This window comes from Tauraco erythrolophus, chromosome 8, assembly GCF_009769465.1.
Source record: "Tauraco erythrolophus isolate bTauEry1 chromosome 8, bTauEry1.pri, whole genome shotgun sequence".
In the NCBI taxonomy this organism is placed as follows: domain Eukaryota; kingdom Metazoa; phylum Chordata; class Aves; order Musophagiformes; family Musophagidae; genus Tauraco; species Tauraco erythrolophus.
In genome coordinates, this window is record NC_141472.1 from 26625297 (window position 1) to 26650038 (window position 24742).

At 61.3% G+C, this 24742-nt stretch overlaps 1 protein-coding gene across 3 annotated transcripts in view; it reads right to left on the reverse strand.

Annotated features, from left to right (window-relative positions):
• ASIC4 (acid sensing ion channel subunit family member 4) overlaps positions 1-24742 on the reverse strand; it is a 63214-nt gene that overhangs the window by 23575 nt on the left and 14897 nt on the right. For 2 of the 3 annotated variants that reach the window (XM_086615513.1, XM_086615512.1), the window contains exon 1: positions 2692-3267. The exons of the other annotated variant lie outside the window; for it this stretch is intronic. In XM_086615513.1, the coding sequence (XP_086471639.1) occupies positions 2692-3267 (576 nt within the window). Of the gene's footprint in view, positions 1-2691; positions 3268-24742 lie in introns of those variants that run through there. 3 annotated transcript variants of the gene reach the window in all.

Consider the following 24742-nt stretch of genomic DNA (forward strand, 5'->3'; position numbering starts at 1 on the left):
CTCGCGGCTCTTACTTAAAGGATCCGCACAAGTTATTTATCGCATGAGCACAGGCTGCAAGCGGCCGCACAAGGGGACACGCTCCAGCCTCGGCGCTGCTCCTGCTCCTGAGCAGGCAGCCAGCCGCCAGCGGCCCCACGGCTTGGCCACCCTCACACTGCCAAACTTCCAGCCTCTGGATGAAGTCCACCTCTTGCCCAGAGGGGAGGAAGGACTCCACCGCTCCAGCAAGCACAACTGTAGGATAAGCTCCTTCCCTTCTCCAGCATCTCTGGGGACATGACCTCTGTTCCAGGGCCTGCTCATCATGGTTGGGCACCCTGGGACCTCAGACCCTTTGTGCCACTGGGATGTGCTGCAGTCTGGGTGTCCTCCATCACTGCTGGGACATGCCATGACTCATGTATCAGCCCACTGCAGCAGGGGTACCAGAGCTTTCCAAACAAAATGGCACACATGGGCACCCAGGACTGGGACCAATGAAGCCTGGAGCTCCCCGCTGCGTGATGGCTGGGTGCAGGGCAGCCCGGGTGCCCCTGTGTCAGGGCCACAGCTGTGAGGCACAGGAGCACCCGAGCCCACACATCGCAGCTGAGACTCACCCTGCCCGCCAAACAGCCCTCGCTGTGTTTTAGTCGTTCCCAGGAGGAGGCATGAGGGACCGATTTGGCTCAGGGAATGGGAGTAAGAGGCTCCAGCTGCAAACAATGCGATGCCTCCACAGGAACCTCTGCTGCCTGGCAAGGATTTGGGACACGGTATATGGCAGAGAGAGGTCACATCTTCCCCCATCCCTCCCCACGCCCATGCCCTGCAGCCTCTGCTGCCCTGGGTTCACCCTTTTTACTCCAGGCAAGTGAGAAGTGACGGGGACACCTCTTTCTGCTGACAGCCCCTGACACTTCAAAGGCCAGTCTGGAGGCTGAGCTGGGGACAGGGGGGTGGAGGCTGAAAGAGCCCTGGGCTCCCCTTCTTAGGGCCAGGGGTTGGGGTTCAGCCAGCACTAACCATGCTCCCGCCTGAAGCTTGCTCCAGTGCACGGTGCCAGCACACAGGAGCCCGGCTGCCCATGCATCCCCAGGGCAGACCCATAAGGAGCCAAGGCAGACAGGCCAGCTGGTCCTGTACAGCCACCCGCCAAGAAACCAGTCCCGATGACTGTCCTGGTGGTCACCCTCCGCCACCACACAGCACGGTGCATGCCACACTCCGTGTCCACCCTGCGGGAAGCTTGTACTCAGCCCCATCCGCCTGAGCTCTGCCCAGCCAGCCTCGCAGCGCGGCTCAGCACACACCAAATCCCATCACCATGCCGTGCCGCTGCCCGGCACAGCACAGGGCTTGCTGCCTCCTCCGCAAGCCAAAGCTGTGCAGGATCCCCTGGGAGGACCCCGGGGCTGGAGCCATCATGTCCAAGCCACGTGCAGGACTGTCCAGCCCTGGAGCTCCCTGCTCCCAGCCCTGCTGAACCACGCTTCTTCCCGGCAAACTCAAGCAGCTGGCATATAGCAGGCACAGAGCCCAGCAAAACCCCGGGAGGAGTAGGGCTGCCCCCCCCTGCTGCTCCCTGCTCCTTCCCACTCCGCTTCATTGCCCCAAGCCCCCCCAAAACGATGCTTTCCCAGGGACGGCATCACCCTGTGCAGCGAGCAGGCATTGTACCGATGGGCACAAGATGAAACAGGACATGCTGCATCAGCCATTTCCAGCCCCACGGAGCCTCCTCTCCCCTCTACCCCAGCATCCCGCACAGCCCGTGGCATCACATCCCCCTCCTCAGCAGGCTCCGGCTGGCAGCCCTGCTCCCAGGAGCGCAGCGAGCCAGTCGAGCAGTGGCCCCTGGCAGCCGTAGGAGAGAGGCGGCTCATTTCCAGAGTCATTACGGTCTGAAAAGGGTCCCATCAGGTATTCCGCCCGTTCAGCACATTTATTTTCCCAAACCACAGCGGGGATTTGTGATTCCAGGCTCAATATTAGCAAGAGCTGCACACTGGTGGTGCCCAGCCAGGAGCTCGCTGCCTGGGCAGGCAGAGTGCTGCTGCGAGGAGGCCCTGCCAGCAAGCCCTGGGCAGCGAGCGGGCAACCCCGGGCAGCTTCCCACTCGCCTGGCCGTAGCCCTATCTCCAGAGCTGAGTCGCTCAGCATTTGTGTGTGCACACACACGTGCGTGTGCAAGGCTGGCAGCCTCCAAATTCACACACATCCCAGTGCCAACGCCCCCAAAAGCAGCAGGGCTCCCCTATGTGCAAAGGAGGCTCTGCCCACCCCCTCCCCCCCACCCCCCCCCAGCCACTCTCGCTGTGCAAAGCCCCCCGCGACAGGGCACTTCAGCCCAGGGGGAAGCGCAGGCTGGAGCAAGGCTATACACCACAGCTTTCCCCTGCTCACCACACATCCATCCTGGGGACCACTGAGCCCTGCTCCCCCTGCCCCAGCTCCTGCCCGCAAGCCCCTCCAGCACGGACATGCCGGCAGCCCAGTCCTGCAGCACAGAGCCCTACTGAGAGCTCCCACGGAAGATCCTCTCTCTCTCTCTCCATGTGAAACTTGGAGGGAAACTCAAACAGAGAGAGATGCAAACTTCAGCAGCCAGAGCAAGCCAGGGAGCCCTGCTCTGTTGAGGTGTGGCCGGGTGGATACCTTCCCTGCCGGCAGGGACCCCCAGGGAAGCCGAGCCAGGTGTGCACTCACCACAGTGAAATCATGGGACGAGCAGTTCTCGCCGCTGAAGTTGCAGCTCTTGAGCATGTCGTCAAGCTGGTGGCCAGTGCGGTTGACGATGTCAGCCATGTCGGGGTCGGGGTAGAGCAGGTCTGTGGCCTTGTGGCCATCCCGGTCCTTGGGGGGCAGCCCGGTCATGTTGGCCAAGTGGAAGATGTCGGCGTCGGTGAGCGCTGAGTGGCGGTAGCGGTTGATGTTGCAGATGGTGATGGCGGGGAAGACCATCTCGCGGATGGCCTCCTCATCCAGGGCCATGACATGGGGGTGCTCCAGGTAGAGCAGTGCTGACTTGGCTGCCTGGTAGAGGAAGAAGGCGAGCGAGGCCAGGAAGGCGAACGCCCAGAGGGTCTGGCGCACACCCAGTCGCCCCGACCCACAGATGTGTCCCAGGCCGTGCAGCGTGCTGGCGCTGGCGAAGGCGGCCAGGTCCCGGGAGCGGGGCCGGGGGGGCTCCTCGATCAGGCTCTCCTTATCCCCTTCTTCTTTCTCCTTCTGCTTCTCATCCTCCTCGGCAAATTTGATTTTACACACGATCTCAATCGGCATCTGCCCCGTGCAGCCGGTGTGCCCAGCCAGCGAGCTGCCCCCCGGCACAGGCACCAGCCGAGAGCCCGGCCAGGCGCTGGGAGGGTGCTCGGGTCCCCCCCAAGCCCCAGCACGGCGCCGGGAGGGCCGAGCCGTCTCGGGAGGGAAGCGCAGCCCCTCTCAGCAGCTCCGAGCCGCCGCTTCCCTCTTGTCTCACTAGTCGATCGTCTCCTTGTGCCTTCGCTTATCAGCACAAATACAGCTGTCAAAAACCCCTCTCTCTCCTCTCCCTCGCTCTGTCTCTCTGCCTCTCTCCTTCGCTCCTCTCTGGTAAGACCCCAGCAGATACAGGCAGCATTTAGGCATCATGTGCTAATAAAATCCAGGGAATACTTAATAATTCAAGACATGTCAACATTATTTCATCGTCAAATAAAGAGCGAGCGCCAGAGAAAAGAGGCAGTGTGAAGGGCCCGGCGCCTCCGGGGCAGGGAGCCGCGCTGCGTCCTGTCCTCAGCCCCGGCTCCGAAGTGCTGCCGGAGCCACTTGTTTGAATGGCTCGGGAGCTGCCGGAGCCGCGCCGAGCCGTGCCGAGCGGAACCGAGCCGCGCCGAGTGCAGCCGTGCCGAGCGGAACCGAGCCGTGCTGAACGGAGCCGTGCCGTGCCGTGCCGTGCCGTGCCGTGCCGTGCCGAGCCGAGCCGAGCCGAGCCGAGCCGAGCCGTGCCGTGCCGTGCCGTGCCGTGCCGTGCCGGGCGGGGCACGGAGCCTGTCCCCGCCGCCACCGCCGCCGCCGCGCTCGCCGCCTCGCCCCGCTGTGCCCCGCCGGCCCGTGCGCCCCGGGGCAGAGCGCGGCTCGGCGCGACTCGGCGCGGCGCGGCTCGGCGGGGGCGGGCAGCCTGCGGGCAGCTCGCCCGGCGGCCCCCTCCTGCTCGCCCGCCTGCGGACTCCTCCTGCCTCGGCGGCTCCCTGGCCGTTAACCGCCTCCCTGCCACGGCCCGCCGCGCCCCGAGTCGGCGGGCGCCGAGCCTGCCGATCCCGATCCCGATCCTGGTCCCGGCCGCGGGTCCCGACCGGCAAGCCGCCGCCGGAGCGGGGCTGAAGACGGGGCGCCGAGGGTGCACCTCCCCGCGCCCCCCACCCCCGCGCCGTGCTCCTCGGTGCCTCGGAGCCGGGACGGCTGGCAGCATCGCCACCCACCCCTCCGTGTCCAGCCCTCTCTTCCCCGCTGCGCCTGCGGAGCGGCCGGGCTGGGCTCCCCCGGCTTCTCTTCTGGCCCCCGCCCCACCTGGTGCTGCCGGCGGGGCTCGGCGCTGCACAAGAAGCGGGGGGACACTACGAGCCGTGAGCGGGGTCTGATGGAAAGGCTGAGCCAGGGTCACCCTCACCCTCCCTGTGGAGCCCCTGCCCCTGCGCGGCTCTGGCTCTGCTCCCTTTGCGACACACTCGTGTCTGCCCCTGTGCACAGCCCCACGCGGGACCCAGCTCCCACGGCAGCGCTGCCCTGCACGCAGCAAAGGAGGCAGAGTGTCCTCCTGCCGCCCACGGCAGCGGGGCTCTGCTTGCATCGCTCAGCAGGCTCAGCACCGTGATGAAGTTATGGGTTCAACCTGCGGCACCAGCCACAGAGCCACGCAGCGCCTGGAGCTGGCTGCCCATCCATGCACAGCACCTTCAGCGGCAAGTCATGATCCCTCTCAGCTTCCTGCCTCAGTTTCCCCAGCTGGTGATGGAGGGTTAGCTCTGCTGGAAAGGCTGAGCTGACCTTTCACCCGCAAGTCAAGCAACCTTCTGTGACTCTGCCTAATGGCACAGTGGTGGGGAACACCAGCTCCCCGCCTCTAGAACAAGCCTAGCACCAAGTACACCTCCCCCCCAGGAGATGTGGCTCTGCTGGGGAGGTGCGTGCCTGGCCGGGAAGCCAAGGTCCTGAGAGGACAAGTGATGAGACAGCTGCCCAGGAGCTCGACAAGAGGCCTCGCCTCTCCCAGGGACTGCGCCGCAGGTCAGCGTGACCTTCACTGTGCTGCCGATGCCAACGGCAAAGCTTTCCTCACTCGTCCGGCGAGCGCACACACATCTTCAATCTTCCCATCGATCCGTGCATGGCACACATGTTCCTGCCTCTGTGCGGGTCAATACGGCATGATAGGCTGCCTCCGGCAGGGAGCACGCACAGCCCCAGCTGCCCGCTTTGCCCTGCCTGGGGGACGCAGTGTGCACGTGCCAGCTCCACGTCACCAGCTTGGAGGGGCACGGCGGGGACTGGGCTAGGCAGGCGGCCCGAGCACTGCAGCCACCACGGGTGGCCCCAGCCACACAGCCACAAGCCCCAGGCTGCTTCTGCAGGGCTGCTTGGCCCTGCGGGGGATGCTTGGCCCTCCAAAGGCTGTGGGCAGCAAGGGCCTGATCCTGCAGCAAGGAGGTTCTGCCATGCAAGGCAATGGCCAGCACTGGGTCTTTGGTCTGCAGAGCCTGATGCAGAGCCCCTGCCTGGTGCGGAGTCCCTACCTGTGCCTCCCAGTGCCATGGTGGTGAGGGGCACAAGGGCACGGAGGATCTGCCAGGCAAGGTCCACCCTGTAAGCACAGACCCTGAGGTACAGGGCAAAGCGATAGCTGTGTAAGTGTGAGACCATCAGGAGCTGGTGTCCTCTGTGTGCTGGGCAGTCATGGCATGGGAGCAGGACCGCCTCTTGGCTGCGGGCACAGCCCTGGCCCCTCACGCCATGGGGACCACAGACCCCTCTCCTCTCTGTGAATCCTTTTGCTCCATTAGCAATTGCACCTAGGAGGGAGACATCTCTCAGCACCCTCCTCACATCAGGGTCCCCTCCTGTGCAACCAAAGAGAAGAGTCGTCTCCTCCCTCCTCTCTTGCCTTTCCTCCCCTGCTGTCCCATGGTGCTTCCTGGCCACCTGGCAAGGGCAGATGGATGCTGGGGCCTCATCGCTTTGCAGGGTGACCCAAGGCAGGAGGCTGAAGTGCAGCCAGGCTGGGTTGGGACCAAGCTGTGCACAAGTGAGCAGCACCCAAGGCACATGTCCCATTCCCAGGTGTGGCTGCAGGCCTCCTGCAAGCCACGGAGCGGGGAAGGCTGTGGCTTCACGGCCACCAGAACCCAGGGAGAGGGCATGATGGGTCAGGGCAATCCCATGCGCAAGTACAGGCTGGGCGGAGAATGGATTGAGCGCAGCCCTGAGGAAAAGGACTTGGGAGTGCTGGTCGATGAGAAGCTCAACATGAGTCGGCAATGTGCGCTGGCAGCCCAGAAAGCCAACCGTATCCTGGGCTGTATCAAAAGGAGTGTGGCCAGCAGGTTGAGGGAAGGGATTCTGCCCCTCTACTCAGCTCTTGTGAGACCCCACCTGGAATACTGTGTTCAGCTCTGGAGTCCCCAACACAAGGACATGGAGCTACTGGAACGAGTCCAGAGGACGGCCACGAAGATGATCAGAGGGCTGGAGCACCTCTGCTATGAAGACAGGCTGAGAGAGTTGGGGCTCTTCAGCCTGGACAAGAGAAGGCTCCAGGGTGATCTTATAGCAGCTTTCCAGTACCTAAAGGGGGCCTACAGGAAAGCTAGAGAGGGACTTTTTACAAGGGTGTGTAGTGATAGGACAAGGGGCAATGGATTTAAACTGAAAGAGGGGCGGATTTAGGTTAGATATAACAAAGAAATTCTTTACATTGAGGGTGGTGAGGTACTGGAACAGGTTGCCCAGAGAAGTTGTGGGTGCCCCATCCCTGGAGGTGTTCAAGGCCAGGTTGGATGAGGCTTTGGGCAACCTGGTGTAGTGGAGGATTTCCCTGCCCATGGCAGGGGGGTTGGAACTAGATGGTCTTTGAGGTCTCTTTCAACCCTAACCATTCTATGATTCTATGGGAGAGATGCTGGGCTGGAGCAGCCAGGTGTGGGGAAGCAGCATGACTGGGAGGGGAGGCAGCAGGGCTCAGGGACTGCTTTGTCCTGGGACCAGAGAAGGCAGTGAGCACAACACCAGCTGGGAATGGCCAGTGCTGCCACTTGGCAGCATGTCTGCAGCTCACGGTTCTGCACCGGAGCCTCCCACCTGTGGCTGAGCACCACACGCCAGTGCATGGAGGGCACGAGGCCACGAGGAGGGACTCTGCGGCATGCAATGGGGCTCGTCTGCCCCTCCACCCGGTCATGAGTAGCTACAGAGCCTGTCTGCCTGTTGATGCTCCCACATCCAGCCCTTGGGTTTGATGCTGGCAGCTGGGAGAAGGCTGATGCCACAGGATCTGGAGTGCCATCCTCACTAGCCACTGTGCAAGTCAGACAACAGGACGGGAGAGCCAGCCAAGGGCTTTCCAGAAGATCGTGAGAGGGGGTCCCCTCTGCTTACCCTCGCGCCCTCCAGCCTGGGGGGGATGCTGAGCAGCCGTGGCTTGGCACAGGGCCCATGCGCTACGCTCAGATGACGGGGGGGAGGCTGCGAGCGCCGGGGAAGACAGGACTGGAATTCGAAATGATGTTGACAAATCGGAGAAATGGCCTGAAAACAATCAGATACAATTCAAAAGGACAGCTCCAAGAGCTGGGCTGGGGCGGGAAGCAAATCTGCCAGCGAGTGGAGGGTGAGTGGCTGGCGGGCAGAGCTGCTGAGCAGCCAGGAAGGCAGGCAGAGCCCTGACTTGGCAGCGGGCAGCAGCATCAGCTTGTCCCAGTTTAATACCAACACCCAGGACAGTCCCAGCGGTGAATAAACAGGGTGTGCAGAGGGTCGGACCCCCCCAGGCAGGACGTGCTGCGCAGGTGCAGTTATCTGTGCATGCAGAAGCTGCATTTCCAGACGCCCAGCAGCCAGGCAGCTGCTTGGAAAAGCAGTCGGGAGCTAAGAAAAAGCAGGAGAAGCCTCGTTCGTTCAGGATATGGAATCTGCCAGTTTGATACGGATGTCTGGCTGCCCTGCAACTGCACGGAGCTCACTGGAAAGGAGGACGTTGCTCAGGGCTGTGTGAGAAGGAGCATCATTCGCAGGGCGTCTGAAGCAGTTGCTGGCGGCGAGGCCTCGGTGGAGCCCTGTGCCTGGTCCAGGACCACATGTCAAGAAAAATCCAAACTAATTGGAAAAAGTAGAGAGGATGGCAATAACAGAGGGCTGCACTGGAGACTGGCTGAAGGCACCGGGGGTTTGGGGAGAGCAGAGGAGGCTAAAGGCTGCATCTGTAGACAAAATAACTGCTGTGAGCACAGAAGGAAGGGGTTTGCTAGAGTGTCAAGGCCCTGATGCACAGCAGAAGACAGCGGGGGTTAGGTGGAGCCTCCACATGGGAGAAGCTGGCCCACAGCCTGGAGAGGTATTTGGTGGGACTGATCCTGCCGTGATGTTCTCCAGCACCCCCATGACGATTCATCCCCCCAAGACACAGACACTGTCCTTTTCTGTTCTTAGACTCATGTGGATGAAGTTTTGGTTGTGATTTCCCTATCTTGACACAGAGCCGATGAATTGACTCTTTGCTGTACCAGCACCTGACCTCCCATCACGCTCCGGCACCAGCACTGTGCTGCTGTGGTGAGCTCACCCTCCTGGCCACCCTGTGGGGGCTGCAACTCCTCAGCGCGGGCCACAGGGGATCGGCCCGGGGGACTGAAGGGTGCCATGGCTGGGGGTAGCCCGGGTGGGTGAGGAACACAGGTGATGGGACAGTTACAACCCTGGGTGGGTAGCAGGCAGAAGACCTCCAGCAGGCAGCCCCCACCTGATCCCCTGCTAGCCCGAGATGTCCGGGACCCGGATCCTGCTTGCTGGGCGCTTCTGCCGCCAGCCCAAGCCCTTGAGCCGGCTGCCACGTCTTCCTCGCCAGATCCACGCGCTCCAGAGCTGGCGCTGGCTGCAGCCCCCGCACCCAGAGGGAAATGGATCTGGGCGATCATTAATTTTGATCTAATTGAAGGAAACGTGACTGCGGAGCCCAGCTGGCCACAGCACTCGGCTCTGCCTCACGCCGGTCACATCCTCTGAGACTCTTGCAAACATGTTGCTTAACAAGCACAGCCTCCTTCCCCTGGCCTTCCCGGCACCTGCCCGGCAGGCCGGGCTCCGCGGTGAAGGTGGCGCGTGCCTTGGCTGTGGTGAGATGGGGGATGACAAGATGTCTCCTCCAATTACAGGAGTGCAGGGCTGGCGATGGTGTGATGAGCATGCCAGGCATCACCACCCACCGTGGAGCGGGCTGTGGGGCAGTCATGACTGCTTGCAACCCGCTCACCGAAACCGCTGTGCCATCCTCCTGCACCTGCGGGGAGCAGCGGGGCTGGGAACGGCAGGACGGAGCCGTACACACCAGGGTAGGGAGCAAAGCCATCGCTACCAACACCATTACCAGCCACGCAGCGCTGGAATGGGGAGGATGGCAGCTCCGGCACCGCAGCCCAGCCTCACTGGTGGCCCGGGTCCCCTGGGCAGGTGGGGGCTGGGCTGGACTGAGCTCCCTCGTATGCAGTGAGCTGATTCCTTGTTTAGTCAGTGGCAGCAGATGACATCTCTGCCAGGGCCGGCAGATGCATCGTTGATGCAGCACCCCATTAACGCCCTGACCCCATTTACGTAAACTACCCCCATTAAACACAATATCTTATTAAATGCTTTACCCCAATTAAGTACCATACCTTAATTATATGCAACACCCCAATTAAGGACAACACTCCCATTCAATTTATTCCTTCATAAGCGCAAAACCTCAATTACAAAGTCTCTTTTGTAAGCTGTGCGCACAAGCTCGTGCAAGGTGCCCCGGACACCTTTTGCTGTTGCCAGAAAAACAACACTGGGTTTATGCAGCTTTTGGGGTTCCATCTGCAGGAATTTAAGGAGTGGGTTTCAGTAGGATCTGGGTGTAGGAGCATCCACCATGACTGAGAGGACAATGCCTACATCAGAGCCGGCTTAGATTCCCATGGGATAATGGGTCAAATCCCAGCCTGGTTCATAGGAAAAGAGAGTCTGTGCTGAGCCAAGGCTGATTTCATGGTATTTAATCCCGAGGAGCAGTTGGCACCTTGCTGGTTGCCCTCCTGACTTCCTCCATGCAGATATGCTCAGCCATGCTCCCATCCCAGCCCACCCCTGCCCCCGTACCTGGGGAGAGGCAGCAGGCAGTGGCTGCTGTGGCTGCCCACTCATGCACAGCAGCCCCCACTCTTGCTCTCTGAGACACTTGATGTACCACGGACCTGCAAGACAAGCAGCAGCGACTGGCATCCCCTATATGCGTTCCGCTCCGACCCTTTCGGTACAAGACACCCCCAAACTGAGCCAGCCACTGGATCGCACCACACAAACAGCCTCGCATAGAGAAAACACGTCTAAAAGCCTCCCAAATCCATGGAGAAGGGCAAAGCAGAGCCCCCTTTCCAGCAGGATGGGCACATGTTTCAGCACAGCGGAGGTTCACGCATCCCCAGGAGGATGCTCAGGCCCAGCACCTGTCTCCAGGCTCCGGGTCCGGCGGTGCTCGCTTGGCCCATGACCAGCACAGGGTCAGTATCGGCTACTGCTGCCCTCCATCCTGAGCGGGAGGAGGCGGAGGAGGAAACAGCCTCGTTGCCCTCAGAGCATCCCCCATGGCTGGAAAGGCCATCCAAACGTGACCGGAGAGGCGGCTGCATGGCAGCCGGAGTGCCGGCTCTGAGCACGGGCGCTGGGGTGAGTGCGGGTCCCTCCTGCCCTCGGCACTGTTTGGGAGAGGATAGCATCCTGGGAGCCATCGCTGCATCACGCAGAGACACTCGTTTGGTTTTATAGCCTTTTATTGCTGCAGCTGGTTGATCCTCCCTGGTCTCTGCCATCTTGAGGAGGGCAGCCGGGCAGGCTGGCACGTGCCGTGCTGTGCTGAGCAGCTTGGCGACACAGCACGTGCCCAGGGTGGCCGCTGGGTTTGCACACTAGCGAAAGCACTGGCACCAGCAGGAAAACTGGGCTCAGCACCCTGCTGGGACGGTCCCCAATGCTATCCTCCAAAGCCCCTTTGCCTGCAGCCTGAGCCCCCCCCCACCCCACTTGTCACCTGCCTGGTGGTTATAAAACTTTAAAGTTAATGGTGTAATAAACTCCAATAATGATATTGCAGCTGCACCGGAGCACCCTGGGATGAATACATTATGGGAGCCACAGTAGTTTGACAGGTGAGGGTCAGCGTTGGGGCTGGGAGATGCTCCAGCCAGTGCTGCAGAACGACGGTCAAGCCTCTCCTGGCCCTGCGTGAGACGGGTACCCCCTCTTCTTCACTCTCTCCCAAGCAAAACAAGCAAGGTGACTGGAGGCAGGCAGCCCACCTTGAGCACAGTCCTCCCTGATCATAAGCCAGGCCGGGTGCCTTCCGGGGGTAAAGGATTTGGAGGGAGCATGAGCCCTAAGGCAGCCTACCATCAATTTGAGACTCCCAGGCAGAGGATGCTCGGATGGATGAACTGGGCTGAGCCTGGGGGAACAGCCGACTCCCAGGTATGGGAGAGCCCCATGGCACTGGGCTCCTTGCCGGGGTGAGCCCCAGCCACTGTGTGCAGCCCCAGAGTACCGGCTGGGTGTCCCCGTCCTGTCTTGACCGCACCAGCACCTGTGCATGCCAGCAGGCTGGCGAGCTGGCGCGCACAGTTGCATGTGTGGGTAGGGCTACTGCTGAACACAGCTATACAGCCACAGCTGGCACAGCTGGGAGGGCATCTCATAGCCAAGGGGAACATGCTCAGAGCTTTGCCCACACTGGAGGGACGTGGCGCAGCTGGATGCAACCTTGCCGTGGCACACTGGGGGGATGAGAGCCCCATTCCACCATGAGCAGCCCTGATCCTGCACCAGGGAGCAGGTCTGTCCAGTTCTGGCATGAGAGCAGAAGGGTAATGGATGCTGGAGGGCTGGGCCTGGCACAGCAGCGGTGGGAAGCCTATCACCAGGCTCTCTAGGCATCTCTGGAGAGGTGCAGCCTGCGAGTAGCCCCAGTGCAGCCGCACAGGTGATGCTGGCACTCCAGCAGCACCTGCACTGGGCAGCAGGGCCAGTACCCACTCACCATGGCTCCTCCGTCTCGGCCCTGGCCCCAAGGGATGCAAGGAGCTGGATGGAAGCGTGCCCAGCCAGTGGAGCATACAGATCCATCTTCATGCTCCGAGAGACATCGCTCAGCTGCTCCCTCGCGCTTGGCTGTGCCCGCAGGCCCTGTCCTGCCCCATCCCCTGCAGCCACCGGCGCCCGGTGCCAGAGCAGTGCCCTCCTGCTCCTCCCTGTCCCGGACTGTTCCTCCTGCCCCATCAGCAGCACTTCGCCCAGGCAGCTCCTGCCTCGCGCTTGCCGTTCCTAAAAACAACAGAGCCATAAAGCACCAGCAGAGCTGCCTCAGCACAGCAATAGGGCTGAGGTTTTAAATGCACCCAAGTCAGGAGATGGGAAGTTATGGGTCCCCGAGCAGCCGTTAGCTCAGCTGCATGGTGCCCATGGACGGCCCTGTGCGTGCACAGCTGCCGCGCCGCGGGCAAGGTGCAGAGTTAGTGTTACCATGGGAACCATCGCTCCCCCTTTTCCTGACATCTGTGCGAGTAAAACCTCAACCTTAATGCCACGGCCTCACCAATGGTATGTGCGGTGGGGGCACCCTGCCTGCCCTCCCCGGGCTGCTGGGTGAAGGTGCGGGAGCTGAGCCCCTGCCCCTCGACAGCCGGCAGAGAGGCAGTGGCTGAGCTGGGTCCTGCAGGGGGGAGCAGGAATTCAGAGGAGGCCATTGGGGAGTTCTGATGTGCTCTCCACAGACCAGCTCCAGGGGCTGGGATCCAGCCCAGCAGCAGGTCCCAGGATCATCCCAGCAGCAGGTCCCAGGGCTGAGTACCCCACGGGCACGGCACACAGCTGGCCGCCGAGCACACCGCTTCAATCGGCCCCGGCATGGGCCACGAGCGCTTGACGGCATGGTGGGTACCGCCTGCTGTGGAGCACATGGCTAACAGCAAATACGCCGGCTGTGTGCCGTGCCAGGCATGGCAGAGCTGGGCGCCCTCAGCGCCCCGTGTGCTGCAAACTCTGGGCACGCTGCTGGCACCAAGCGGCGAGCGCACTGCAAACCCCAAACAGCTGCTGGGATTCATCCTGAGCACGCTGTGAATAGGGGAAGCATCTGACCACTGAGCATTCTGGAAGTGTGATCCCAAACACGAGCTGGGCTGTTGCAAATGTGACACCTTCAGGCACCTTAGCTGACGTCAAGCACTGAGGGCACCACTGGTGCCACGTGTGCCATGGGCACTGGAAACTGCGCTGTGAACACGAGATATGTGACGGGCTGCGAGTGCTGAGCACGCTGCTGGACGAGTCTCGGCAGAGAAAATGGCACTGCTACTGCGAAAGCCGGCGCTAGCAGTGCGCACAGTGCACGCTGCAACTCCAAAGCGGGCTGGTGTCTGCCACCGGGCACAGGCCAAGTAGCAGAAACACTGCTAACGCTGCGCAGCAAGCTCTGTAAACAGCAAAAGCATCAGGAAGCTGGTACCGACCGCACCACGGGCTGTGATCACGCAGCGAGCGAGCAGCGCATCAGGCACTGGGGCTGGATGCAGGGCAAACAGCAAGCACGCACGTCTGCGGGGGGAGAGCGGGGAGTAGGGGGAGGGAGCGGGGGCAGCGGGAAGTCTGGCCGCAGCACCAGAAGTCTGCTGTGAACACTGGTCACGCCACGGGGACCAAAACACTGAGCGCACCGCAGAGGCCAGGCCGCGGCGAGCACTGACCACGCTGCAAATGCCAAATCTAACAGGCGCCAAAAAGGTATTTCAATACGAAATGCTGCCCGCGGAGATCGCTGAGTGCTTGGCAAACGCGAAACCACAGCTGACGCCGAACGCTGAAGGCGCTGCAACGTCGGTGGCAGCGGGTCCCACACCTCGAGAGCACCACGTGTGTCGAGCATGGCCAATACGGAGTGCGAGCGCTGCGCAAGTAATAACGATGCCACAGGTATTAAGTGCTGAGCACTCTGCAATTATCAAGCAAACCCTGGGCATCAAGCACTGTGCACACCACGACTGCAAACACACTGCAGGCACCGCAGGCACCAATTGACAAATACACTCCTGATAACAAGCATGTGGCTGGTGCTGAATGCGCCGAAAAAGAACCGTGTGAGCGTGGATACAGAGTGCCACAGGCTATCGCATACACCAGACCTGGCGCGGGCACTGGGGATGCTGCATACATCAGCTCGGGCTTTGTGTGTGTTGCAAATACCCAACATAGCATGGGCACCAAATGCCAACCAATGCTTTGCTGGCTCCTCGTTGCATGCTGTGCTATAAATAGGTAGCGTGCCAAGGCACTGCCCTCCAAACCCGTCGCAAACACCAAAACAACACAGGCACCCTACGCTGACTGCCAAGGCTTGGCACACTGCGAACACCAGCCCTCTTCCAACGCCCGCCTCGAAGCCCTGTCTGCAAAGAGCAGCTCCCCCCGGGTGCTGTGTGCTCTGCAAACACCAGACTCGGCGGTGGCACCAAGCGCTGGCACATGGTGTGCCACAAACCTGCCCTGGGTGCCTAACAGCAACCTGGCGAGCCGCTTGCAGCCAGTGCTGAGTGCTGCCAGGGGGATGAAGCATCCCTGCCTGCTGGCTGCCTCCCCACAGCTCCCCACCCCGGGGTGCGAGGGGTCTTGCCTGTCTCTTGGGGAGCGACAGCCACGCAGGAGGGCCAGTGGTGCGACGCGTGCTGGTGCGCTCAGGGCCTGTTATTTCATTTCACTTGTCCCATCCCATTAGCACAGCTGTCTGCCACCAGAGAAGAGAAAATTGATGCTAAACGGGATATCAATTTATCATGGAGTGTGTCACCCGCCGCACGGCTCTGCCAGTCGAGCAGCAGCGACGCGCTGCACCAGCCAAGCAGCACCTGTAATTAACAGCTCGTCAGCTTCCCCCGCTCGCTCGCTGCAGCCTGGGCACCAGCCGGCTGGTGCGGCGCGTGGAATCCCGGCTGCGGTGCCACCCTACGCCCCCAGCTGGCACCCTGGATTCCCGCCTCGGGTGCCACGTGTGCCCACCTCCCCCCTCGCCACCGGGTCGCAGGCGGGTGTGCCGGGGTTGCCGGCCCACGTGATGCTCGGAGAGGGAGGTTTGTCTCCTGTCCAGCCTCGCCTCAGCCGTGTCCCCCCTGCCCTGACCTCTCACCACTGAGGTGTGCCGGCACGAGGCAGAGCTGTAACTCACGGGGTGACGGTGCCCGGTGAGTAACGAGCCATGAGCCTGGCTGCCAGGCGTGAGTTACAGCCGCTGCCTGCGCTCAGTGAGACATCAATCCCGGCGGACGGCAGGGATAGAAACGTTGCGTTCAGCGTGCCAGGAAGGGGCCGCAGGACGGGCATCAATCCTGGACGGGACCGGATGAGATGCCAGCACTGGCAGGGAGAGGGCATGGCTGGAAGGCACCTGCTGAGGACACCCCTGCCCGTGTCCCCATGTCCAGCCCCATCCCCCTGGGTGTCCCCAGCCTCAGGGCAAATGCCAGCTGTTGTGCCCAGCCCACACTGCCCACGTGTGGGACTACAGCAGGAGGGACGTGCCAGATGTGGCTTTTCCAAGTCCTGGGGAAGCCAGTGGCTGTTCTGTGGGAAGGCAGGAGCAGGGGCCACCGGGGACAGCCTGGTGCAGAGCCAGGGGTCCCAACTCACCACTGGCAAAATCTCCAAGGGTTTTTGCACGAGCAAGCCCTCCATCCCCGATACTCTGGGCTGCTGAGCGGTGCCCTCACCTTCCCCCAGTGCCCCTGCCATACAAGGGTGCTGCAATCGCATGGCCCCTTCCCCACCGTGCCCTGGCAGGAGCAGGACCAAACTCCCGTCCAGCTGAGGACAGGCACCGCCACCCCCTGCCCTGCACCCGGCGTGCCCAGGCTGTGCAGCAGCAGCACGGTGGGTAGCCGGCGGGAGGGAGCGGGCAAGCGGGGCGGCCAGCAGAGCCAAGGCTGTTTGTTGCTTTGATGTTAAACACCCGGAGATGAAATGCGTGCCCCGCGGCTGGGTCCCTTGCAGCCAGCCGGCCGGCCAGCCTCTGGCTGCAGAGACGTGCCAGCGCTGGGGCCGATAATTGGATGCATGTTCTTCCAATGAGTTTGTATCATTTTTATGTAAATTTGACATTTTCCTGATGTTCTGTAATGTGCACAAAGCAAGTGCCGCTCCTGCCGTCGGCAAAGCCTATTTCCTTCCTGTCTGAAGTGCTGTGTTGATTTAAGGGCCTGCTAATACGCGCAGCCGGGCCCCCCCGTGCACACGCATGTGCCCGCACGTGGCTCACCGCCTCCCATCTCTCTCCATCAGCCTGTTGCGCAGCTCCTGGATGTGCAGTCCCACGTCCCAGCCAGGGCTGGGGCTGTCCTAGACCGACGTGGCACAGAGCTGGGCTCCTCGACATGGCAGGGCACCTTCTCTGTCTCACGTGTCACCAAATCCCTAGACACTACTCAGCTGTTTGGCTCATCCCAGCAGAGGTGAAAAGGTGCCTCTGTGCCCAGTGGGGGGGATGGGCGGCATCCCAGGGCTCTTTCATCACCTGGAGGAAGGTGAGAGGAGATCAGAGCCCCGGGGACAGAGGGAGAGGAAAGGCAGACAGCGACCAAGGGGCACCTTTCTGGCAGCGTGGGGCGGTGCTGCTAATTAACCGCACACTCAGGGCTGCAGAGGGCTGTGCAGGGGAGGCTTTGAACTCCACTTTGAATTCTACTACTCCAGGAGCTGCTGGAGGAGCCAGGATGGATCTGCCTGGGCATCACGGACTGCAACCAGGCAGGGGTCTGCACGTCCTGGCCACAGCGCCACCTGCCACAGCCAGCGGCTGTGGCACTGGGAGGGCCCTTCCTGGGGCGAGGGCACCCCTACTCCCACATTCCCCCACTTCTTGCACCACGCAATTTTCCCAGGCTCTGTCTGTGGCACAGGCTAGAGGGTTTCAAAGGCAGCACTGCTATTTAAAGCCCTTATGTTCGCCGTCCTTGACACAGGCAGCTACATCCTGCTGTCGTTCGATGCGAGCGCGGTCCTGGCCAGGCCAGCCAGAGGAAGGCAGCTAAGTGAAGAGGCAAGTGCAAAGATGCCTCTTCTTTGTCCTGATCACAAAGCGGCTTCCGAAACAGTTCCCTCCACTCTGTGCCAGGCAGTTATTTATAGCTCCCCTTCCCCAGGGCACGCCGGGAGTTTCCTCCAGACAGTGATGCCCTGGGATCCCTTCAAACTGGCCACAGGGATGAAGGCTTTCCAGCCCCATGGCCCTGGTAGCTGCTCGCAAAGACGCCCCATCCCTTGCATGCTCCCCTTGCAGGGGCAGCTACGAGGACAGCTGGGTCAGCCAGGGCCGGGGATGGCGTGGGGCTCCACTCCGGGTCAGCTCCCGGCCCAACTCGGGCAGCCGGCAGCCTTGGGGGACCTTCTTCATCTGGGCAGCATCACTGCCTCTCTCCTCTTCCTCCCGGCAGGTGCACATTTGCCACCGCCGCTCCCCTGGCCTGCCTGGGGAGCTGGGCAGCACAGCTGCGGGATGCCGCGGAGGGGTGGGTGTCCCAGCCAAAGCCCCCGTGCCCTGGGGCAGCCTGCTTACCGGGCTCCCGGGTCACAGGCAGGCATGTGCTGTGCCCCAGTGCCAGGCGCTGCTCTCTATCCATCGAGAGGCTTTGACAGGAAATTAAAGATTAATGTTCCCCGCGGCACCTGTGCCAGCAGCACCCACCGTGGCCGAGGACGTGCCCAGCATGGCAACCTGGGCCAGGGGGGCTGGGAAGGGATGTCAGGAGTATTTGGGGCAGGGAGCAGGGGGGTCTGTGTGTGAAGCAGGGGTGAGGATGGGGAGGGAAGGGACATATTCTCTGGGCATCGAGCTACCGCCACTGCATCGAGCATCCAGAGCCAGGCAGGGAAATGCCACCTGGCAGGCAGGGCAGCACCGGGGCCAGAGGGGCTGGAAAGGTGGCTGCGGAGCATCGCAGGTCTCAAAGCTCTGTGTAGAGCCCTCAGCCCCTTCCCTGCCTCCTTTGGCGCGGGGACTGCCCTGGCTGGGGAGCCACTAGCCCCTCAGGAGAACATCCCAGCTCAGGCCAGGGGATGCCACTGCCCGGCTAAGTAGCTGCCTGGCACGGTGAGCAGAGCCATACAGCTGAGCAGGCAGCGCCATGCCGGGAGCGTTTCCTCCCTCCCACCGGGAGAGGATTAATCTCAGCCGGGCTCTGGCTGGCAGCGCTGCTGCCCTCATGGCTGTGCCCGCAGCTGCAGCTGCCGCCTCAGCTCCCGGCGCAGCCAGGTGCTCCGTGCCCGCTATACCCCCTGCCCGCTTCCGTGGCACTCCCACCCTGCTCCTAGGGGACGGGGCCGTGCCATACCCCCCTGCGCCCTGCAGTGACTCCCATGGGCATGTGCTGTGGCCCACGAGGGCAGTGGGACCCACTGCCCAGCTGCCCTGCTGCCCAGCCCTGGGCACACACCTGCCGTGACTACGTCTCGCCTCCGTTTCCCCGGGAGCACCGGGCGCCTTGGTGTGCGGGACTGTGGTTTTGTGAAATATGGCCCCCATAAATCCCGCCGGGTGCGAGCCGTAATTCTCAATATATTTTCAAATATAGTTCAATTATTTTTCCCATATATCATGGGGAAATTGCATTGGCGAGTGGCGGTGCTAAGCAGAGAGCGCGTGGCAGGGCGGCGTTAATAGGATTGTGCATGGTATTATGCATGAGGTCGTTCAGGACACAGTGGGGAACCTCGCGTGCTCCGGAGAGATGGGAAGGAATAAATCAGGCTATTAGCCTAGCACCTTGCTCAGGTCTGCAGGGGATTAATCTCTGCAGCAAGTGGGGATCCCAGCGGGGCTGCCTCCTCGACTTCCTCCCGGGAGCAACGTCCTTCTCCCTGCCTGCATCTGCCCAGAGCACAGGGGAGTGGAGGCAGTGCTGAATGTGCCAGCGTCACCAAAGCGGGTGTGACATGCCACTAGTGAGCGGGCATCCCATGACTGCGTTTAGGACAGTCCCTGAGCCCAGTGGCGAGACTGGTGGGGAACCTCAGGAAAGCCCTGGGTGTCTCAGGACCTTCTTTGGAAAAGCTCCGTGCCCTGTGCCATGCTGCAGGTGGGTAGTGCAGGATGCCCTCACTGCCTCTTACCATGCGGCAGGTGCTCCGGCGGCAGTACCTGGGAAGCAGCCGCAGCCTTCAGGACGGGCACATGTAATCAGCCGGGACAGTCACATTTCCTTCAGTTCACCATGAATATTTATGCAATTTGCACAGAGCTGCCGGAGCCGAGCTGCTGAGCTGGAGGGGAGATGGCAACCTGGCCCCTCGCCTCCCCCCAGGTCCCCTGGGATGTCCCCAGGGCGGGTCCCACTTGGCCGTGCCGCGGAACACACTGCTGCATCGCAGCCAGCAGGCAGCAAGATGGGACGCGAGGGTCCTGGGACCAGCGACCTTTGGGGATGGGTGTGAGGGAAGGCAGGGTGTCCCAGGCTATGCTGGGTTTGTAGCAGGAACATCTGCACCAGCCACAACCTGCACAAATAGCACCAAAAGCAGGCCCCAAACATCAGGCTTGTGGGCTGGCAGCTGTGCTGCAGCTGGAGGCTGCCTGCCCGCTGCCTGTCCACCTGAGATTGCCCAGCGGTCTCGGCACTGCCTGGGCTGGTGCCAACAGAGACAGAGCCCAGCACACAAGAGTGGGAGGGCTTGGTTGCATCTCTGCAGGGTGTCTCTATTTGGGGGCAACTGGAATTACTTCAAGACCCACTGCCATGGGCTTCTGCCAGCACCGAGCCCCGGGGCAAGGGACAGCACTGCTGTGGGCTCCAGACCCCTCCGTGGAGCGGCCCAAGCTGGATCTCCAGGGGCTTCTTTTGCAGAGGCCAGGCATCCGGGGCTGTCTCTGCGGGCAGGAGCAGGCAGTATCCTTGCTCCCTTTGTCCAGGACCTGGCCGTTTGGAGCAATGGGGAGGTTCCTGGTGCTTGGCAGATGCCACTTGCCCTGGCTGGGTTGCTGGGGGCTGCCCAGCCCACAGTGGGCCAGGAGGTGAAGGACCTGCTGGGCAAGGGCATGGCTGCTCTCCAGCAGCAATGGGGCTGGCAGTGCTGGAGCAAGCAGTGAGTGCAGGTGAGGTTTACAGTAAAGGGAAAAACAAATTATTAATCATGAGAGCAGCCCCAGCCGGGCTGTCAGGGCCGCATGGGCTCATGAATATTCAGCATCGGGCTGAGCACTAAATCTCATTTAAATGTCAGGGACCATTAGGCAGAGAGGGAGGGGGCTGGGATGAGAGCTCCCCCGCTCTGTGCCAAGCCCCACGCCAGCCGGACGGGCCGGGACTGGAGAGCAGCTCCCTGGGGTGCCAGCACCTCCCTGGCATGGCTGGACAGGGGCTGCACTGGTGCTCTGGGAGTCCCAAGCCCAGCACCTGGGCACTCCTCGGGGTGTCCGAGGCCCATGGGCACCTCTGCCAACCCTAAATGTCTTCTGATTGCTGGCGGGTGCTGAAAACCCTCACCAAGTACCACTAGGCATGTGTCCTGCTCCTCCCGGGCAGAGGAACGAATCCTTCCAGATCATCCACCCAAGCAGGCTCAGCCTGGCGGGATACACGCATTCCCCCAGCATCCCAGCCAATCCTCCTCATTCCCTAAGGCACACACAGAAGCAGCCCCACATCCTTCCCTGGGCACAAGGCTGATGGGACCAGAGGGGTGCCTAGAGGGGTGCCCGGAGGGATGCCTGGAGGGGTGCTCGGGAGAACCATGGCCATGCTGAGGAGGTGTGGGCAGCACACCCAGGACCCTGTCCACTTGGCATCATCCTTTGGAGCACACCATGGACTCCATTCCGTGGCTGTGCCTGGGCACCAGCCCTTTGCATACCCAGCACCCTCTCCTCTTGAGCCGCCTGCCTGCACCCAGCCGCCCATCACACCCAGGGTGGTGACTCTCGGTGGTGCCCACGGCAGTGGCAGCAGTGCCAGGCAGCAGGAGGGAGGCAGCATGCCTGGGCACTGCCTCCCCGTGCTGGCACTCACGCTCTCTCCAGCTCAGCAGGGGCCTGGCAATTACATGGATACGTTTAAGCTCTTAATCCTACTGAAGATTATTCCAAGGTCAGGGCGCAAGACAGGTCCCCATGCGCTGCCAGGCTGCGACGCATCCCTGCTGCCATCTGCCGGGATGGGCCAGCCGAGGGGACGCCAGCACCCTGGCACACAGCGGCTCTCCCCGTGCCTGGGCATCCTTCCACCCACAGCATGGCCATGGCCACAAGCCCTCTGACATCTTCTGAAGGTTTGAGCCTGGCATGGGCCACCCTACCTGCAGCCTCTCCCAGGTGCTGGTGCCAGCCTCGGGTACCTCCTCTGGCTCTCCCACCTCCCAGCCCCATCAGCTGCCTGTGGTTGCCTCACACTACTCCATGAGAAACATGATGGGTGGCCTGAACCATCCAGAGGGATGAGAAGACCTCTGAAAAGGAAAACTCTCCAATGGAGCACAAGGGACATCTTGGACTTGCCACAGATGTGGCCAGGGATCCAGGGCTGCTGTGTGCCTGCCCAAGAGGACACCGGAGCTCAGAGCTGCAGAGGAGTGCTTAGCCTGGGTCTGAGGGGCCCTGGTGACCAAAAAGGTGGCTCACAAAATCTAAAACTTTTATCATCACTGGCACTGGTGAGTGATGGTCTAAGAGCAGCAAGTAGCTCAAAGATGGTGCAAACCAACCTGGGGGCAGGTCTGAAGCAGGCTGGAGAGTGAGACCATTAACCATAGCAATGCATCCCTCGGGCCATGCCGGGGTCTTCTCCAGCCACCTCCAGCTCAGGCGCTTTACAAGGCGCTTGCCCCTGCCCAAAGTGGCTTGTGTGGTGGTAACTAAAAGGAGGGAAGGTGCCCAAGAGGTGGGGGAGCGCTCAGGCTGGATGGTGTTACCCAAGATTCCTCCTCCCGCCCTTTGCATCACTCATCAGAAATCTGCACCTGCTCCCCGGCACGGCCGTGGTCCTGCCCCGCCTGCTGCAACGGCTGACGGAGCCATGCGGGACCTGGCATCTCCTCCCTAGGAAGACGTGTAAGTGCTGCAATTAATCTGTCATTGTCTTGTCTCCCGCACGGGGCTCTGGCATTAGCAGATGGAGGGAGCGGGGCTCCCCGCTGCTGGTCCCAGGGGATGGTGATGTACGCTGGGTGCTGCCTGGGACCACGCTGCACCATTTGCACCCAGGACCAGTGCCAGGCTCATCTCATCAGTGAGCAGAGCCCAGGGAGCAGCGTGCCACTTCTTCACCCCCAGAGTCCCCGCATCCCATGATTCCCTTGGAAAGACACTTCTCCAGCCCGGCACATGTGCCCTCCTGCTGCTGGGTGTGCTGGGCGCTGTCTCCTGCTTTTCCCTCATCCAGCTCCCTGGCAGTGCATCCACCCATCCTACCCCCCTTTCCGTCACACCTCCCTACCCCCACGGTGCTGCCGGCACCCCAAACCCTGAGTGTCCTCCTGCTACTGGTTGGAAAGGTAAAAAAAAAAATATTAATGATTATTAGGAAGAGCTAAAGCGGAATTGCAAATGTTATTTCTCTGGTAGATGGATGATAGCGGGGTGGATGATAGATAGCTGGATGGATGGCTCTCTCTCCCTCCAAGCTGTAACCCCCTTCCAATCGCTCCCTCCGGAGCACTGCTGTCACCTTGTCTCTGCTCAGAAGGGCTTTTACTGGCTCACTGGGGGATGCACGAGAACAGGTTATTAATACATGGAGAGGGGGATGGAATCCATTTGACTTGAAAATAGCTGAGAAACTGAACTGCACTTTTAAAATCTGCTTTTAATCAGAAGGAAAAGAAGAGAAGTTTGAACAATTAGGGAGTAATGAAGAGCTTCAGAAAAAAAAAAATGCTCTCTGAAGATTAGCTAAGATTTTTACAGCACTTGGAGAATTTAAAGAGCTATGCTGATATCGAGCAAAGCGATACAAATATTCCCTGTGAAAATCACAGGCGGTGCGACTGACGGCAAGTGCCGGAGGCTGGATGTCCACAGGCAGGCACAGCACTGGCTCACTGTGCGCAGCGATGCCGCGCTGCCGGCACAACAGTGCAGGCAAGCAGCTGGCAGCAGCAGGGCTCACCCCTTGTCCCTCACCCATGAGACGTGTCGGGAGCGTGGCCAGGAGGGACCCTCAGCTCGGCTGAGGATGGAGAGCTGTGGCGGAGGCTTGCACTGAGAGCACAGTCACCACCGCAGAACTGGACCCATCCCAGCCCCTCCAAGCCCTCAGTGAGGGATGCAAGGATGATCCTCCATGGATTTGGGTTTCAGGGGGCCGAGGATGCCCAATGGATGGGCATCGGTAGGGACCGCTGACAGTACATCCCGGGAGGAGAGCACATGGAAAAGCATCCCTGAGGTACACTCATGGCACACACATGGGGCGGGCAGCCCCAATGCCAGCATCTCCTGCCCCGAGCTGACCCCTGGTTCCCACTGCGCGGGGAAGCCCGAAGGTTGGCCCATCCATCGCCGGCGTGCCGGTGGCTGCTCCCCACCGGTACCTGCCAGGAGCCCGTCACCGGGAGGCGAGCGCGGGGGCTGCACAGCCGCGCACAGCAGCAGCTGGGTAATTTTCATGCTAAGTGAAAAGTAAAGTGCACAGACTCTTTATTAGAGCGAGCACGGTGCGGGGAACAATGAAGGCAGTGATGATCGTTAACTTTCTAATCGGAGGAGAAAAGTCCTCAATGCAATTTTTATGGTAATAACATCGACACTAAAGATAATTGCTCCCCGCGTCGCGCTTAGCGCCGGGAAACTGTTTGGGAAAAAAACATTAATTTGCAGGAACTGAGCCAAAGTTTCCTTAAGGCAGCTGTTCCCTGTGCCACCCTGCCCACAGCCCGCACCGGCACTGCCTGCTGCCTGGCCCACCCCTGCCCACACCAGCACCCCTCGTCCCTCGCGCTGCACAGGCTGGGTTTGCACCGTGCCGGTGGCGCGGGGCTCTCCCAGCATCGGTCTGCGGGATTCAGCTCCGCAGGAGATGCTGGAGGTGGCGCAGCCCACCGCTGCGGTGGTGGAAGAGGGCCAGGAACATTTTTGGGTAACGTGATGGAGTAGCACTCATGCTGCGGCAAAGGGGACAGGCAGGGCTGCCCCGCGTGCCGGGTCCACCGCAAGCGGGGAGGGATGGGAGCTCACACTCCCCGGGGAATAATAAGCGCAGGAGAAATTACAGCCAGGTGACATTTTAATGAGCCAGCGTCCTGTGTGGCATTAATATTCTAGGGGCTGCAATTCCCTGGTGGGCGTTTGAGAGATGAAAAAAAAAAAAAATCCCAGCCCAGTAAAATCAAATAAATAAATCTCTGCCTAAGCGTGGCGTCTCCCCCGCCCCCGGCACGGAGCGGGCGGCACGCGGTGTGATTTCCCCTGCGATCCCCAGCCGCCGAGCAAGCAATCGGCTCGTCTTTGAGTGCGGCGGCAGGATGATTT